The sequence below is a fragment of the Battus philenor genome, unplaced genomic scaffold (assembly GCF_028537555.1).
Source record: "Battus philenor isolate CCGP_79_NKW_IND1 unplaced genomic scaffold, ilBatPhil1.0.hap1 SCAF_22, whole genome shotgun sequence".
Classification (NCBI taxonomy): Eukaryota; Metazoa; Arthropoda; class Insecta; order Lepidoptera; family Papilionidae; genus Battus; species Battus philenor.
The window spans coordinates 2,754,173-2,774,578 of NW_027181685.1; the positions used below are offsets into that span (position 1 = coordinate 2,754,173).

General features: G+C 34.5%; 1 protein-coding gene across 1 annotated transcript in view; it reads left to right on the forward strand.

Annotated features, from left to right (window-relative positions):
• Positions 1-226: 226 nt before the first annotated feature.
• Positions 227-20,406, forward strand: part of Ubr1 (Ubr1 ubiquitin ligase) — a 42,659-nt gene continuing 22,479 nt past the window's right edge. Inside the window, exons 1-5 of the mRNA XM_068766852.1 lie at positions 227-408; positions 16,130-16,278; positions 17,809-17,973; positions 19,218-19,372; positions 19,775-19,920. Coding sequence (XP_068622953.1) covers positions 308-408; positions 16,130-16,278; positions 17,809-17,973; positions 19,218-19,372; positions 19,775-19,920 — 716 coding nt within the window. The 5' untranslated portion in view covers positions 227-307. The remainder of the gene's footprint in view (positions 409-16,129; positions 16,279-17,808; positions 17,974-19,217; positions 19,373-19,774; positions 19,921-20,406) is intronic.

A 20,406-nucleotide genomic window follows, 5' to 3' on the forward strand; every position in this document is an offset into this window, starting at 1 on the left:
GAACTGTTATTGCTTACTAGAGATAGCCCTTATCGATAGCGCAGTGCTTTTTGAAAGACCATGTGTTGTTCTATTATCTGGCATTCTTCACGCAACTCTGTGTATAACAATAACATAAATATAGTTAATGTAACCTTATTTACTATTATCCGGAATATTTAAACGGGTGTGTTGATAAAAATTTCGCAAGTTTAGTGATAGAAAAAAGTATATGTATAATTTATAATAAAATGTAACTGTTGTTAAAATTAATTGTGGTTATTAGTTTTAATTCCATATTTTTGAATAATAAATTTAGTTGTGTAACATGCTACTCAAAGAGGTGTTAAGACGTATGTGTTCTAACTACAATGAAAAAAGACATTCAAAATTTGTATATCATAGTGATGTGCTGGAGGAATTTAAAACGTAAGTTTGCTTTTTAACAATATGTATATAAGACGTCGTTGGTCTGTTACAAAGATTTTTATAGCGATCGCCAATATTTATAGTGATCGCTTGGGTACATAATACGAATAATAAGTGAAATACAATTGAGATCTCCTATATTGGTATATTTTAACTTAAAATAATAGATGACACGCGTGCATAATTATAACATTAAAATATAGATATAGATAAAATAATCATGAGAGCTAGAGTTAAATAATATTATATAGTAAAAAGAAAATTAAAAAAGAAAAATGTAAATGACGTAGTATAAAGTCTCTCTACCATTTTAGGGTAGAGTTGTATGGCTATATATATATATATCTCCACATGAAATAAATCAGCGCAGATTTCAAACGCACGTTTGTCTAAGCCCTCAAACTGATGATTTTTTTAGCGATCTCTAATACAAATATTCCTAATTTCGTAAGCAATTTCCAAGGTTTATTATCAATTGAAAAATCTTTTTAATTATAATAGGATTTTTTCCGATATCAAACATTTTAAATTTAATACTTGATAGTTCACAATTTCATGGGTTATTGTAATACCGTACAGAAAATTGTTATATTTTTATGGAGCCTATAGAAAGCATAATAAACCTATATTTATTTCTAATATCAACTTTAAATACATCGGTATTTTGTGATATTTATTAATGAATATATCGACTATATGTAGTCATTTTTATTAATGAAACTTTATCTCCTATTTTAGTTACTTTCATAGAGTTCTCTCTTACAGGATTTTATAATAGAGCAATGCCGCCACTATTATTTCTATATTTATTTTATACCTTATAATATATAATAAAAATATAGAAGATAATAAAAAATATATAATAAAAAATAGAAAAGACCTGTTTGGGTTATTTATAACTTAAAAGACAGAGATCCTATGAATGAAGTTTTAAAAAAAAATTATTGTAACGGGTTGTTTCGTAATATATTTTTAGTGACATAAATTATATGCTTTTATTTATAATTTTTTATAAAAAATAGCGACAACACAAACATGGTGTATATAAAAAATAAGAATAAACACGTAACGCCTGAATTTCATCTCTAAAAAGTTAAATCGTTCGAGGGTCTGTATGTACAATTATATATAATAAAGTACCACGAGATATTTTAAACCAATTCTTAGTTTTAAACGTAAAATTAAAAGTATATTGTTAAACAACTTTTATTATAGCATTCTATAGTTTTTAATTGATCAAAACGTGTGGAAGTTGGTGGTTATTATAATTTAGACATGACAAAATAATAATACTTATAATTATAAAGTAATCCACGATTCAAAAGCCTGTATATGCCTGCTTGAATAGAGATTATTTAAATTTTGTTTTTTTTTTGCATCTAACAGAGTTTTTGGAAAATCCTATAAATTAATATTTTTTTGAATTTCGGATTACTTTTTGGCAAGAATAGTACTCACTTAAATTGGACCTGAAAAATCTACCTTCGTTTAAAAACCCTTTATCGTATCATATAATTTATGTTTAAGAGTTATCAACGTCAAATATTCACACGATTCGTTCTAATTGCGTTCTAAGTAATTTAAGATAGCAATTACAAGGTTTATATAGTTACATGAATTAAACAAAGGTACTTAGCCCTAAGCGCAACGTGACGTCATGCCACCCCTCCCAACTGTCAATGGACCTTGAAACGTGACCGCAGTGTAAGTGAAGGCTCGAATAATTCTGTACTAAGTTATTACATTGCAGATACGTTACGTAATATTTGCGTACCGGATCGATGCCTGTGCGTAGGATAATGTAGTCCTTTTTATTAAAATACAGTCGTAATTGTCAATGATATTTAGAATACTCAAAACTGGTATAAAGCGATTTTCATCACCTTCCAATGAACTTAGGTCCACCAAGGTCGTCAGATGGACACCAGGTAGTGATTAGATGTCCTGCGGTACGCTTGCCCAGAGGGACATTCGAGCAATTTGCGGCTTAGAGTGCGGTTCAAAGAACCTTAAAAAAATCAATATTCTCACAGTGATGACCCCACATGATAACATTTTGTGCGTTTAAAATAATTATAATAAAATCAAACATACGGAAAGTCCGTAGTATATTTACAAGGATCGAGAAAAAATGGCTGTACCAAAGTTTCGATTGTAAATAGTTTCTAATTCGTTTGTAATAAACGGACTTAGATTTATAAATAAAATTTCGCAAAACATTATTGAACTATCGTTTGCAAAATTCTAAGCGCATATTAAAAGTAAATTGATGGAAAAGGCTCATTATTCAATAAACGAATATGACTAGGATCCTTGGCAGTGATGTCGCTCCTTCGTTTGGATTTTATTTAGGCTATATCAGATGACGATGAAGTGTATGTGTATAAATCTGTGTTGTTAGTATTAAAACATGTGTTGTTGTGGAGTTTCTTCCTGCTTCTTCTTCACAACTGTAACACCTTGCGAAGCAGAGTAGAGTTAGTAATAAATTAAAAAGTTGACGATCAATAAAAGTTCTCTTAAAAGTTCGATTGTTGAATGAATAAGTTTTATCTTTAGTATACTTACACTTGTTATTGTATATTAAAAAACATGCCAGTCTATGATAACCATTAATATAATGTGAATCAAATATGTAAATTAAACAAAACTGAATACTAAATGAAAAAAAATGTCGTTGGTTTGACAGACAAAACGATATTCATATATCGGTTCAATCTAGGGAAGATGCCTATTTCCACCATTGGATATCCTGTGCTGAAATGATGGATATGGTATCGATTTTAATATTAAATAATCTGTCTTAAAGGAGTTTCATTGCTTATGTTATTAGAAAAATACTATTAAATGAGCGTAGAACGAGAGAGGCCATGAAGTTTTCTATCCACTCTCGTATATTTATCGATAATAAACAGGTTATATGAGAGAGAAGTGAAAATTTATTCCTCCATAACATTGGAAAAACGCTGCTACGATTTATGGCAATTTTTTATCGTCCAGTACAAGAATTTTTCATTTTCCTTATCGATTTCAATTACATAACGTCTTGTTTTTCTTCTACACGTCAACTTCTGGTTGTAATATGTTATAACATACAAGCTTTTTTTAGGAGGGGATAAATCCTGCATGGGATACCCTTTCTCTCCGAGGACAACGAAATGGTTACGCCTGACTCCTACCTGCTAAAACCCCACGGTCTTCTTTTATCGTAGTTTCAATGGTGGTAGCCTAGTGCCTCAACTCCTTAGAAGAGAGCTGCTGTTTCCACCCGTCATAAACACGCGAGTTTTATTTCACCTGCCACCGCAGGGCTACGACATACGTACATTCATACGATCATTCCATATCCGTCGCCAAGGTCAAGTTATGAGGTTGGCGAAGTTCAGATCTCCGAATGAGGAGCTCAGTTGTTCTTTCTTTCTCTCTCTCTCTCTCCGCAGCCTCCTAAAATCACTTTTTCGCAAAAGGTTATACAAGCCCTCCATGGCTGCACGTTCTGTACTATTGCCCTAATAAAACCACGATTTATAACACACTAGCTGTCCCAATATACGGAACTGCTAGAAGTTATTTGGCCCGACTTATTCCGTTGGAAAAAATTATTCATCATCATAATCATCATTTCAACCGTTGGACGTCTGCAGCTGGATATAAGCCATAGCATCATAGAGATATCCAATTCGATCACCTTAACAAGGCCTTCTGTTCACCGTGTGATTGGCATGTTGTACACAGTGCTTGCTGGTCCGTGGTCTTCAGAACATGAATTAATAAAAAATATTTTAGAGTAATCACTTTGTTGATTAAATGTATTATAACTATATTGTCTGTTATTTTCCAGCTTAATTATATATTTTTTCTCATAAAAAGCTTCTACAGAGTTTTAGAAAAGTTTTTAAAAATATTAATAAAATTGGTTAAAGTCGTTCTAAAGTTACGGTGTGACGGTGTGACCAAGAGAAAAAAAGGATATTTATGTATGTATATATATGTATACATCTATACATATATATATATATATATATATATATAGATAAAGTTGACAATGATTTCAATTGTGGCGTAATCTTCCGGGATTTCACAATATAAAATCAACACAACAGTGAATCATTTGCGACCGTTATCTACATCTAAGATAGCATCTTAGTTATTTTAAGGTAAAGCCTTATCGGCTTTTACATCATCTGGCCGAGATCTCGCGGCAGATCAACGGGCAATTTATAATTAAACAATTATGTGTTCTATTGTAATGCACGCCAATTATCACAAACGTTCATTTAAATTCATGTTTTGACAGTCGATTACTTCAGATATCATAACACGTGCCGTTGTCTAGAAATATCGCATGCGACATTAAATTGGCAAAGTCGAACGGTGGCCGCTCATCACACCGTCGTCCAATATAGACACAGGAGCGCAGATTTCGCATTGCCGCGATTGTGTTCCATATTTCACACCGAAATAGCATGTGACTTCACGAATGAGCAAACGCGAGAGCTTCACGCGGAGAGAAAATTCGGTCGATTTATAAATAAATAACATACACCGCGTGTTTCGAACGCGAACCGGCTGTGTAAACTTGCCGGTTTTTATTTATTCTTCGATAACAGACCAAATAATACAGTATGGTACAGCTCTAAAATACTGCATCGTTGTCCAACAATTGTGCGAAACATATGCAACGTTGAATCTATACATATGGTATAAAGGAATACCTTTTATTAAAACCGAGAGATTGCGATATATATTGAGAACGACTTTACCGAATTCTTTCTTTTTATTATTTCTTTAATATATTGTAGAAGTTTCTTATAAAATGTGCGCAAAACTTGAAAAATTTAATTTTTTTTGGCAACTACTGCAACTGCGCACATGACAGTTCGCTATGAACTTCGCGCGTTTGACAGTTCACGCGCTGCAAATTTAAAATGTCGTTTAATTGCTACATCGGTGAGTAATTATTGAGAACAAAGTTAATTTATTGGTTTTACATATAAACAGTAAATAAACACTGAAATGCGGTACACTATTTTGACAGATAAGATAAAATTATTAATGTTTTTAATTTATAAACGTTTTTTCTTACTACATTATCATCAAGTTATTGTATCTGTATCCTTTAATTTTTGGATACCATATATTACTTTATAAGTGACCTTTATATACTTACTCTTTTCAAGCTTTTACTCCTGTAATTCATCGTTGTTTATAATTTTCTTTATAAATTCGGATGTAACAATTGAAAAAAATATTTATCGGTATTTATGGCGAATATGAATACGTTACGGTGTGACAGTCAGCCTCGAGCAGCGGGGTTCAATATCGCGCCAAGGTCCCCGAGGGAACCGGCGTGCTTTCTCCCTTCATGTCGTTTGGTACTATGCCAGCTTCCGTCGTCTTCGATTGTGAAGCATTTCAAATACATGTGTCGCATTTGGTGTTCTTATATGTACAGATTATGTTTGACTGCATGCTTTGACAATTGTTATTTCAGTGATGCAAGTTTATTTTTGTAGTGGATTTTTTGATGAATTTAAAACCAAAACTCGAGGGTTATATCGTCTGGATGTAACCATGGATTTCCTATCTTTGAGTGAATGATAATGTCATCCAAATTTAGTCGCCTTCTACTAATACCTCTACCATAATATGATGAACCAAAGAGTTGACTTAAAAAGGCGTTTCCTGTCGCTCGTCCTCGTGTACTGCATGTTCGAGTAGATTCCACTATCTCCTGATCCATTCGGCCTGCTTCTGCTATATGACATTTTCTTGGATAACCAGCGCTACCAACCTTTTATTTATAGCTATCGATATCGTTACTGGCATAGAAATGATGTCCGTATAACAACAGATCCCATTAACCCAAAAGTATATAATATATTGCATAAACATTTTATCAATCAGATAACGTTGCCAGCTTGTCTCTGATTGTAGCCAAAGATTGTAAGATCGTTTAAAAAATGTTGTTGGTGGTTTGCCATAAAAAAAAAAATCACTCGGATACAATGGTCAGTGTAACCATATTCAGTTATTCATAGGTTGCTAGATGACGAACGGATAAATGGAGTTTTTTTTATATATAAAAACCAATAAGGAGCATTGTTATGTTATAGGTAGGTAGGGTGTGAAGGATACCTTCTACCTCTATAGTGCTACTAAGGACCCATATGAGATCACACTGTTGTAAATATTGAAGAACAAGACATCTGCAATGTAAATCAAAGTTAGATAAATTCGAGTTATATTAGAAGGACGGGAAAGTAATGTCGTTTCAATCGACATATTTTACAGAAAAACCGGATTGATTTGTTACCGCTCCGGCATTGAAAATTTGTATACTAGATGGCAAAAGGTTGTTGATAACGAAAATGAATGTATTGTCGATGAGAAATAAAAACTTGTTAAAAATATATTCGTGTGAATTTAACTTAAGAAAGCGACTTTACTTTCCGGTCCCCATAATAAATAAAAATAAGTAAAACTTGTACTCTTGTTAACAATTGAATATATCGTAACTCATTTCAAATTAAGTATATAACATTGTCTATTGTTATCAACGTGCTTATAGAAATATGACGTCTGAAGTTATTAAAAAAATTAAAATGAATGAATATACTTTTACATGAGTAACATGTTTAAATAAAAAAAAAACGCTAAATAAATGATATCCCTTGAGCGAAGTTAGCAGTTAATTTTTATAATTGAGTTGGTGCTTGGTTAATTGAAAGATCAATGAGAGAGTTGAACATTTATTTGCAAATCGTTACCAAGTAAAAATATTCCCTCAATATTGATAACACAATAATACACACGTATTGCTACCTCATACCCGTGGACTCTGCAAATGTTATTTGGGCAGAATTGAGAGTCCTTTAAAAAAAAGATAGAACGACAGCCTTTAACCAGTAACATAAGTCTGTGATGATTAAAACAAATCTGTGATATCTTGGGAACGCAGAAGAGTGATGTAAGAAGAAGTCTGAACGAAATGCAGAGTGACAGATATTGTGACAAACGAAAGATGACAAACAAAAGAAAATATGAAGCACGAAAGAAGAAAATAAAATGAAAATCAAAATTGAGAAGTTAATTACCCCGGTAAATAAAGCCATATCTCACACATAGGAGTGAACGAAGGTCCCCAAAAACGGGAGCCGTAAAAAAAAAAACAATTTCTCTAAAGCAAATATTTGTTACTTTGTAAAATAAGTCTTCATATGGAATTTGGTATAAGACGTTACAATCAGAGCATCTACGTATGTAGTGGTTTTACAACGGGGCAATATAGATATTTAGTTAAACTTATTGCTGAGATCTGGACCCTTACAAAACATATTTTCTTATTTGATGAAAAAATCGGATTCACCTAACTGTAGTTTGTGTAGTGTTTTGTGTTCTACATTCACTGTCGAAGTAAATGAAATTTGGTCTCTTTGGTACAGTGTAATTTTTTTTTTTTGAAAGCAATCACGAGCGGCTAATTTATTGTTACCTACTGTGGGTTCTGACTCGAAATGAAACACCACTGGTGCACAAGGAGTCTTTCGTTCACAAATCAGATGGTCACCCTACTTTAACACAAAGTATACTTTCGCTTAGTCACAACTACGCTTTCAAATAGCTTAAGAAATCATTGTCCAAATAACTTGCCAAATAGTCACGTTGTATCACAGATCGCAGATCTTAATGTTATAACTCGGAAAACAACACTGAACTGTTGTCATGGGGAAGTACACTTATACTACGGATAAGGTTATAGTAAGTACGAGATAGTACTCGGTTAGAATTTCCGAGAACCGTACACAAAAATTCAGAAATAACTTTTAAGGTCACGCGTGTTCACGGCAATAGGGTTCAGTGGTTATTGTTTAGAGGGTTCTGTAACGCTTGCTTTGTAACATAATATTGCAGATTAGCGTCTTCACAGTGATTGTCGAATGGTTTATTAGTAAATATATAATAGTCACAAACAGGTTGAGATAAGATTAAAACATATGAAACTGAAAGTTTTTATTTATAAATTCTTTGCGGACAAAAGTCAATGTTCTTCATTCAAAACAAACATTAACGGGTGCTTATAATTTGAAATAATTTCACTCGCTGTAGAAACGTAAACATTAGTGTCATTGACCCCGTCCCAAACCGGCTCTTGCTCGTTCATCTCACTGATTAGATTTCCGCCGACAACCGTTACTCTCTTTGAAACCTTATTTGTTAAGTGATAAGGCTTAAAATGTATTACAGTTACTCTTACTTTCCTAGGCTCTACTTTTCCACGGAAATCTTTGTTACGTATAGAATAGATAATGAAACCAGTTGTAATATTTTTGTAAGCAATGCGATAAATAGAATATTTATTCGACAGCCTTTTTAAAAAGATGAATTGGGTGATTGATTTTGTAATTTATGCTCGGATGTTAGCTATTGCAGTCAAGAGGTTCTCGAATGATGACCACTGGTAGATGTGACCTGGATAGGCTCTTCAAGAAGTGAAGGTGATAACATAGTCATTGTAGTGATCTTTAGGGAGGCCTATCCCTTGCAATCGGGCGTATATGACAGATACACTGACGGAATTGTGAAGGTCGCCGTTCCTATTGGATTTCTATCGGGGAAGCCTATGTCTAGCTATGGATATCTTACCGTTGAAATAATGATGATAAAATTTAAAATTTATTATATAAATATATAACATTATTTTCTCTGTTTAACTTAAAAAGACATAAAAGAGTTTCGCATGCTATTTTTGCTTAGTTTTTGTGATACAGACAAGAAACTACGATGTAGCTTTAACATTTTGGGAATCTAAATTTTAGGCTATAAACGTTAATGGTGTTATTTTATAAAGTTTCGTTTTTTTCCGAAATAAGTGATGTGATTAAATGATATAAATAGAAAAGGGTGTTTTTCGGAATGTTTTTACTTGACGTACATTGCTGTATGCATTTGCACATAACGCGGTTGCGAGGGGGCAGGACGCTAAGGGCGCTTAGCGTAAAACCTCTTTTTAAGGTAACGAAGCACGAGTGCTCACTGCAAAGCCTTAGGTTCGGGCGAATCGTGAAGTTTGTTCGATTTTATGTAAGGATATTTCAAGGATATAGTGCGACTTTTTTGTGCAAATTATGACACATATGACACGTGTATAGAAATCGATTTATTTCTGTATATTTGTTTTATTATATATAAAACTAGCTGATACCGCAAACGTTGTTTTGCAAAAAAAAAAAATATTTTTAATTTTCAATTTAAAAATAAGGGTTGATCGTAGAGGGGTGAAAATTTAAGTTTGTATGTATTTTTGTATTTTTGTCAAAAAAATAAAAAAAAAATTTAAGGGTGAACAACCCTTATCACTTAGGGGTATGAAAAATAGAGAGTAGCCGATTCTCAGACCTACTAAATACGCATATAAAATTTGGTAAAAATCGGTCAAGCCGTTTCAGAGAAGTTCAAGTTCAAACACCGTGACACGAGAATTTTATATATTAGATAGACACTAAGCGGTCAAACTCAAATTCAACCGGTTGTCTATTTTGTTCTACGTTCAATGCCGTTACTGCTGCGTAGTTGATATGGCAACACTTAACAGTGATAAGCGATAACTGAACTAGAGATAAGGAAATCTTATAGATTATACCAATATATTACTTGTTTGTGCGTAGATATCTGAAGTACGCATCTTGACTTTAGATTCCTTAACACATTCCATGCAATGTGGGGCGTTGCAATTTTCGTTCGAAAAACAAATGATTCTTAAAAAAATGAATTGTAGAGTCGAATATAGATAACTTCACATCACTTACGCGAGTAATACAACATATTAAAATTTATAACTTTTTCCCGCCAATTATAAGATTTCCAGCATTAAAAAGGGCAAAGCGTAGTTCTTAAACGACTCATTATTTTTTAAAGTGCGGGTAGTATACGCGCCACGCGACCTGAATGGAAAATCTTCAAAAATTGCCGTGGCACGGAAGGTGTTAATACGACGCATATATAAAGAGATTAGAAATAACACAGTTTTTAACATATCTTGATTTTAAAGCGCAGCGATCAACGCATTAAGATTTACATTATCAATCAAGGACAAGTTTTCACGCTATAAATTATACGGCAAATTAATGACATTTGTTTTCATATGACGATGGTATTGTGAATTGTCAATATTTATTTGCAAACATATCATATCATATAAACGTATTACGCTTAATAAAGGGATTAGATGAAACATTTGATAAAACAAGTCGTAGGAAAAGAATTGTAAACATTTATAGTGTACTAACTGACCCTATAGACAGTTCGGTATTAACCCTTTCCTTACCGCAGTTCGTACGATGGTATGTTAAGTGACGCTACTGAACCGGGCATGTGCGCCGCGAAGTGTGCACATTGCATGGCGGTAAGCTGATGTTCGAATTTTCTCATTTGTGTTACATATTTAAAGATTTTACTGGTATATTAATTAAAAATAGAAGTTTGAATAATTCTTAGTAATTTATTTGGCTGTGATAAATCTTAAAACAGGGATCTAAACATAATAAGCACACATTAAAAGGTGCATGCCGGATAATTCCGGCGCTGGTAACGAGAGGGTTAACTATGAATAATGAATTCGGACCTCAATGCAAAAAAATGCATAAATGTGTTTCAGTTCAGGGTTAAGGAAGACGGTAAAATTATTAGGATAAGATTGAGACTGTCCCAATCCTTGGACGCCGCATCATGTCATGGGGGTGATGGCAGATACAAAAGCAAATGGTGGCGACGTCACATTGTGCCAAAAATTTTCATTTAAAATGCAAATGAAGCGTAAAATGTTCGTTTACAAGGTGAAGATGATGTTGTTAGTCTTTGGAAAACGCCAGATGCCGGTCGCGTCTAACCAGGATATTGGGAAATCTATGGAAGCGGCTCATGTCCAACAGTGAACGTCGTACAACTGAATTGGTTATGATGATAATGATATTCTATTTTGTAAAAGGGGCGAGGAGATAGAGACCGGAAAGTAATGTCGCTTTCTTAAGTTAAAATCATCAAGTTTTTATTTCTTATCAACGATATTTTCACCTTCGATATCAACAAACTTTTGCAATCTAGTATTCAAATTTTGAAAATGTCAGAGCGGTAAAAATCAGTCGGTTTTTCTATAAAATATGATACGTCATTATTTTCCGGAATAATACATATTTTTTGTAAAAAGCGATAATTTTAGGGTCGGTACCAATGAGATATATACCACCAGGAATGTAATAGTGGAGTGATAACTCTGGTGATATCGAGGATATAACAAACTTCGAGCACCATTTCGCTATTACGAATAAGAGAATTTTTTATTGCGATTAAAAATATATGGAGTAGGCTTCAGCCGCAGCCGTTGATCTGGAACATTGAGTTTTATTTTTAATCGCTGTAAATGAGATTAATGCGCGATAGAGGAAAATTTCTGATGAATATTTTTTTTTTGGAAGTCAAAAATATGCTTTCTAGCTTTGTGCTAATTTAATTGACATCATTCTAGTTTTATTTGTATTGGTATATTACCATATTATTGATACGTGGCGTTGTTTGCCGCATGTGCATTTATCAGCGGGTTGGCGGGCGGTGCAATATGTTGTTGGACTACCACTGCATGTGCGGAAGTGGCTTAATATTGGTCCTTTTCTTACTTTCTAATTTTAGTTTTCTTCAGAAGTACCTTTATCAAACTTTGCTTTGTGCTTAATAATACATTTGGCGATTATTATTTATTTATATGAATTTAAAAAGATCATCATGTTCATCATTATTTCAGCCGTAGGATGTCACGCTCATGTTGGACATGGATTCACTCCATAGATCTCCAATGACACCTGTTAACACCTGTTGGAAGCGGCCTGTATCTCGTGCCTTTTGATGACTTTAATAGGGCCATCTGTCCACGTTGTTAGTGGACGGTCTTTACTAGGCTTCTCAGTCGTCTCCACTTCATTGCCTTAAGGCCCAAGCAGACATCTGTACTGCGCGCCACATGTCCCGCTGATTGTCACTTCGACTTATCAATCCTTGCGTCAAGCCAGTTAGTTTTGTAAAAACGTTACGCGTTTATAAAAACATACATGTAAAAGGATATCCACGAAAGAAAATTTTCGGAAATCATGAGAAAGATAAGTAAGATATAGTTTCAAGACCTCATATTTTTCTTTTAAAGAGTCGTAGTAGAAATGTCAATGGAAAATTTCTTAGTTTACCGACCCCTGCTTTTATACCTAGATGTACTCTGTCGCGACAGTCGTGTGGAAAAGCGAATCAATAAAGACAGACATCCGCCACCGCCCTATGCCATTAGGTACAGTCGTGTATATTTATGATCGTGAAAATATCAACACTCTTACTATTAATAGAAATTGCTCTCGATGAATTCAGAGCAAAGCCGGAACGGACGACTAGTCTCATGTATATAAATAGATAGGATGTTTGTCGGGTTATACGTTCAGCGGTTTTATATATGTACAGTCCGCGGCATATGGTGTTAGTGTGTGTACAGAGATATTGCAAGTTTTACGCGACTGTACATTTTGTGAATTTTTTATTATTTATTTTATTCATATATTGTGTCCGTGGATAGATCGTGCAGGTGATGCAGTGATTGAGCAATTAATGACATGGAAGAAGGAGAATACGATGAATGTTCAAAGTCAGTTGACATCTGAATTTAATAACTTTCTTTTAATTTTATATAGAAGGCGTCACAGAGACATAAGACCTGGACGAAATTTAAATATTATAGATCTATACCGAACGAAGGCCTTGTTTTTTTTATATAATAGAACTAATATACATTCAAAGGGTTTTAAAAACATTTTTGCGTCTCTTTCTATGTATTTAAGTCTATATAAGATAAATTAAGTAAATCGTTTATGGTACAAGGTATAGGTGTGTACACTTAAATTCCGCAATCAATTTCAGATTTAAAATAAATTTTAAAAAAATATTAATGAAAAAGAGTACTATTGTATCTAAGAATACTGTACTGATGTTAATGCGTGAATTTAAATAACATTGATGCTCACATAGGGAGCTAATTATTGTTGCGCACTCTTTATAAAACTATATTTGTAAAGACCAACTGTTGAATTTCTCGTCGGCTCTTAGCAGAACTGCCTTTCGAACCGGTGGTAGTTTCCTGTAGGAACAACAATGGTGACGTTTTATGTTGATTGATGAATCTAAAGTGCATGAAATAGCCTATTCAAATAAAGAATATTTTGATTTTTATGAAATATATATGACGTTTATCTGATAGCAAATAATGCATCCTAGCTAGCATGTCGTGCTATCAAAACACGTATTATTTATTGTTATTTTTATAATGTTGTAGAGCTAATTAGCAAATGGGGAAAATCCTCCTGGACACCTGGGAATGTTGCCCAAGTAGTGTCGGACTCTAACCGACTAAAAACCCCATTTGCCAATCTCCCCACTTTTCAAATTGGTCCATCGACATGGAGGTCGATGCCTTTTGTCCAGATCCTTCTTTGTGTCTCCAGGTCAAGGTGTCTCCTCAAATTTTTGCTTATTGGTTATATCTTACTAGTATTAGTCGTGCTGGCCTTTGCTTTTTTTTAAATTAAGTTTTATGACTATGGTTATCATGGTCGTTTTCCTTGTTTTTTTTTATTATTATTATTATTATTATTATATGTATTGTTTTTTTTTAGGCCTTCTTTTTTATTATTTTTCTTATACTTATTACGTAGTACTTATCGTACTTATCACTACTCTATTATGTGTTACCTGTATATATGTTAATATATACAATTAACATATCTTTCTTACTTAAAACATTTATTGTTACATGTGACTCTCTGGTTAAAACTAGTATGCCTTTCGTTGTCGTCGTCCTTGCAGCCTGTGACTCCAAAGATATCTAAGGGGGCCTCGCCTCACCATGCTTGGCGGGCGGGTTGGCGAACGTTTTGTGGTATTATGGTATGCAGATGATGCTTCTGCCCATGCTCTGGAAATATGTTTGTGGCCAGTGAAAATCCTCTATTATTAATGCACAAAGTATGAATTATATAAGATTGTACCCCGAGAATCGAACCCGTGATCTACGGCCGCAGGTCTTAGTCCTCTTCCGCTGTTCACAGTTTACTAATTTTTACAACATACAATTATAATTACACAAAGCAACATTGTTAGCTTTACCTTTGATTAGCTATATCCGTCTATAAAGGGTCCGTAAAGGGTTACGTAAATGGTAATAATCAACAATTACCAGTAATAGGTAACACGTTAGTCGTGGTTTGGTACTTTTCAATGTATACAGGGTGATAAATGATAGGTGTAAATATTTAAAGAGTGTGAAAGTACTTGTCGAAAAAGCTTTAAATATTTTAACACCTGTTTTCGATCACTTTGTATAAAGTGTCCTCCATCCATCCTAAGTAAGAAAGGGACTAATATTTAGCCACTTCCGCACATGCAGTGGTAGTCGTGCAACAAATGCACCGCCCGCCAGCCCGCTGATAAATGCGTATCATAGAGTCAACAGAGAAGTGTTAGGCACTAATCGGTGTTACATAGCTCCTGAGGATGAAAGAAAAAAAAATACCACGTCTTTCGATGTAATCACTTTACTTATTAATTTAATGTTTTAATTATAAAAATACATTTTATATTTTGTACACTGCAAGTCACACTATTTTTTATTGTATTAAATCGTAACACGACAATTTTTTTAAAAATTTTTAACTTCATACCTCCGTAAGAAATTTGATTGTTTTATTACGAAAATATGTAAGAAAATGGCTTAAATATGTAAGGAAATGGCAACACTATTGTCGATCCATTTTTATCTACATACACATCATCTTTAAATGGTGGAATGTTTCAGAAGGACAAAGTCTTGTTGGATTTTGTTTCCCATCCTTAAATTTTCTGATTAATTTCACATATATCATAAATAATCTGAAGCTCATGGTTATAATTCTTTGAAATGTCAATAACGTTTTTAAAAAAAAAACCTTTTTACTTTTTTAGTTTCAAGGAACGTGTCCTTAATTTTTGCGGATATGACTGTAATGCGATATTATTTATCTATGATTGCTATTTAAATTGTTTGATTGGTAGTTAGTAAACTTTTATTCATGTCTCGTGCGGAATTCTTTTATGCGATACGTTACTATTGCGGTGAGAACGAAAAAGTTTTACCAGACTACTACCAGTTTAAACTCTACGGTCTATGACACTTTTTGTTAACTGTGAAAATTCAAGTTTTAATGGCGCTTGTCTAGTGTCTTAATATCGTAGTGGAGAACAGGAACTACACATATGTCATGATACAGACGTGTGCAAAATTAGCTCACGCACCACCGAGGGACCTGGACATACGTATGATGGATCAACTCCATCCGTCGCGTAGGTCTTGAGGGTTTGGAGAAGAGCGTAGTAAAATCCTCCTCCGATATCCAAGTCTTCGACTATGTATGTGTCGGCGTATGAGTAGTTCTGATAAACAATTAGGAGCCCCTGTTAAATTCTTTTATTTTATGCAATAAAAATGTATATTCTTGTGAGGATTTATATGTACTATGTCATTGAGCAATGTGTACACATGAGAATTTATAGAAATAATGAATAAGGTTTTACATGTAATAAAACAATGCCACACAAGTGGTATGAACTTATTTGAATAATAATATGAATGAATAAATGGAACTATTTAAACCCGCAGGTTCACGCTGCCAGCGCGCGCTGACGCCGTGGTGGAGCTGTGGCGAACCAAGTTGGCCGAGGGCGTTCTTTCCCACGCCCACTTTCAAGATCACTGGAGGGTAACCGTACCCAGGATATTCTCACCCCAACCCAACAGGACCTATCTCGGTAAGTAATTAGAGGCTTTTATTATTTATTACATTTAAAATTAAATTAATTATGTATTAATAAAGAAAAACGAAGTCTTTTTATTTAATATTCTTTATTGTACACGTTAAGATACAATTAATAAGTTTTACAATAATATACAAAAAGGTACAATGGGCGGTCTTATCACACAAGGCAATCTCTTACAGACAACCCTAGTATGGTAAAGGTAAAAGTACTAATAATGGGTAGTTTACGTGTACAAAAAATACATATTTACAAACAAACGAACAAAAACATACATAGACATACATACATATGTATGTCTATGTATGTTTGTGTTGTATTATACCTTATTTATTATAATTATATATGTTATATACATATATAACATATATAATTATAATAAATAAGGTATAATACATATTACAAATATAATACAATAATAAATAAAAACATTTAACTGACTTCGATCAGTATTGGTTCGATCCCACTTGCCTCAGAAAGAAACGAAAAGAAGAAAAAAGAAAAGAAGTCATGCAAGATTGAAAGGATATGCCTGTAACATGTCACTCTACCGAAATATTTTTTCAAACAAATTCGTGAATTCACACACACCTATGTGCGTGTGCGTTTAAATCATGTTTACTTAAATAACATCTCAGAAAATATTAAATCTCTCCACTCGTTAATTTTCAGTTAAGAGTAATAATACTTCAAACTTTGTGTGTAATGGAATAATTGTAAATGTTTGTTTATACCAATAAACAAAACAAGATGCCTACAATATTGTATTGTCTTTTAGCGAACAATGGTTTCACTCTCTCAACATACGCGCATACATGTACAGAAGATAAAAAGTGTACAACTGTATACAATAGGGAAAGTTGATTAAAATTACGTAATAGAGATTCAAAGTAGTGGCTTAAATTCAATTGTACACCTACATACACAAAAAATAACAATTTACATGTGATTGTTACTTGGACAAGTTTAAACATCTATTTATGCCAATTTGTATCTAGATATAACGATCATGAATACAATACAATATTTTAAGTACAATTTGTGTATCAGCATAGACCCCTGGTTCCCAGAGTGGTCGAGATAGACCTGCGACCCCTAGGGATCCACGCGAGAGAAGACGGGAATCCTTGGCGCGACAAAAAAGTGGAGGTTTGAAATTCGTAAGCGGAGGAGTCTAGTAAAATTGATCTGCTTTCGTTAGTGAAGCTCAAAAATGTTACTTTAACTTAGCCTATCAATGTAGGTAGATAACATTTTAAAAAGTTCATGGACTAACTTTGTGAAAACTTGTGTATTCAGTACAATATGTCAAACGTACGAAAAATAAAGGTTTTTTGAGTTTTGGGAATATGGTAGGATATACCAGAATCGACAAAATTTAGAAAGCAGTTTATTAGAAAAAAAATCTGGAGACTACTGATAATATAGACGCTGCGATGGGTCATCAAGGAATAGGCGCCTGCTAACCTAATCGTTTTGTTTGTAATCTGACACGGAAGTCAAAAGTATCGTTCTAATTCCCAGACTGGTCTTTCGATGAGGAGTTGGCTCAGAAGCTGTTGATTCAGCCACTGGAATACTTCGTGTGGGGCAGCAGCGATGGTTCGCAGGTCGTACCGCCGCGACGCTCCACGCTCTGCGGTCACGTGTTCAAACAAGGCGAGCCGGCGTACAGCTGTCGAGAATGTGGTGAGTAAAATAAAAACGTGATAATCTTTTAATACCTTGATCTATGTAGTGAGTTATAACAATCTCTTCTATGTAATGAGGGAGGAATGAAAGGTCAGAGAGTTAAAGGGAAAGATAGCAGAAATGTGGCATGAAAGAATAGATTGAAAGAATATGTGAAGAACGAAAGGAGAGAATGGAAATAATAAATAACTATGTGAAAAAATAAATTGCCCGTAAAGTCCCTGTCCCACCAAAGATAGGGGTACGAGAGGCTCCCAATAGCGGGGGCCATAAAAAAAAAACATTCTCTTCTATTGGAACTATTTCATTCTGTTGTACTAGAAATCTGACAAGAACGAGCTACTATCGCACATATTTTAATAAGCACCTCCCAAAGTATTTACTGTTTATTATAGAAGCATTGATAGAGTTAAACAATCAATCATATTGACAGCGTTAACGCTTTCCGAAGTGATAGTATTATTTGTTATATAATATTTCCCGACAATCAGATAATAGCACCCGTGCCAGCTTTCACTCCTCTTGGGTACTCTCAAATTGAAGTTTACTCCCATGGGGCCAGTTACAGCTCGACCAATTCCCGGTTCAAATACTAGGCCCGGCGACATGCTGGCCGGCCTGCCAAGCAATAATGCAACGGCCTAGAAAGAGCTCTCAAATTTATTCACTGTGTAGATGTCATAGTCAAAGAGTTCTCAATACTCGAGAACCGCTAACTAGATAAATATTATTTAATGGAATCAGGCGTTACCTTGCGGAAGTCCATCCTAAATCAGAAAAGGACCAATATTTAGACACTTCCGCACATGCAGCGATAGTCGTGCAACAAAGTGCACTGCCCACCAGCCCGCTGATAAATACGCATGCGGTAAACAATGAGAACTTATAGTATAGTAAGCACTTATAATATATTAGTGTTTGGCACTAATCGGTGTAACATATTTCCTGAAGATGCCACGTGGAGGGGTGAAACACGTGTTGAGTGATTTAACGGTGGTAGTTGTGTAATTCGCATTGTTGCACGACTACCACTGCATGTGTTGAAGTGGCTAAATATTGGTCCTTTTCTTACTTAAATAAATATTTGTCACTCACAAAAATCTCCTAGGTCATTAAAACTTGTATATCAACCCGGACAAGGTTACCACACCCAGTATTCTCTGAGACAGGTTCCAGTTCTAGCAGCACAACACTTAACATATTCAGTTCCTTGTAATTAAATCTGGTATTCATCGGTGCAGGTATGGACAACACATGCGTGTTGTGTGTGGAGTGCTTCAAGGTGTCTGCGCATCGACACCACAAATACAAGATGGGTCAGTCCAGCGGCGGTGGGTGCTGCGACTGCGGGGACACCGAGGCTTGGAGGCGAAACCCATTTTGCGAGTTACATACGGTTAGTGGGGTTGTCCAGATTAACCTTTCATGCATTATAACAGAAAGATGTCCTTTTTACGAACCTAAACCTCCCCCAAAGATATACATCATCACTAGGTAGTGGTGGGGCTTCAAACTATGAAGGTACAAGGTATGAAGTGGTCATCAGCTGCTCAATCCACTGGGTAATGTCAGTCCGTCTCTGTGCCAAAACCTTAAAGCCAGCGGCCATTTGTTCTGCATGAACTTGCCAATCCGCTGCGCTATGTCGGTTATATTGCGTTCGTCTGCAGATATTTACATTTAGAAGGAGAATTCCTGAGCATCGCCCTTTTGGCCTTGTACTCTGTGATCCACAATTCCAAGATCAAAGCAATGGTTCCAGTAATAATGCTCATTGTCGTCTGTAATCTGGTTCCAGGCGCCCGAGAATGAAGAACAAGATGCGCAGTCCACCATGAGCGCAGACGTACTAGAACGCATGAAGATCGTCGCATCCGTATGTTTGTCCTACTGCTTTCGGCTGCTGACACTGGACCATGCGCCCGGCTTGCCCAATGAGCTAAGGTACGGATAAGCTATACAATATTAACCATACTTAAGGGGTAGAACAATCTGGAATTTACAAGACAAAGCTCCACAACACCTCTATACACATACAAATATCAATCTATTTATTAAAGTTTCAAAATCAGTTGGCAGGTATTATCCAGTAATGACGTCATGGGGTTTAAAGCTATCTACTATGGTACCACAGATAATAAAGTTTTGTAGTTTTATTCCAGTTTTAGAAGTTAGGGACAAAGTTATATTAGAAAAATCCTATGTATTATGGTGTGCCCTATTCAAATATCAAGTTACAGAAATAATAAATAACATAATGATAATATAGTAACAAAAAGGAATTTTCTAAGTTCGGGTTACTATATATTTAGAATTTTAATTTACTATCTGTACTTGCAGAGTTTGCATGGTCAGAAATAATAGACCTGTTGCATTCCAATATAAAAAATAAATTAGTGTAACATATTTCAGAGTGACTATATAAGATTT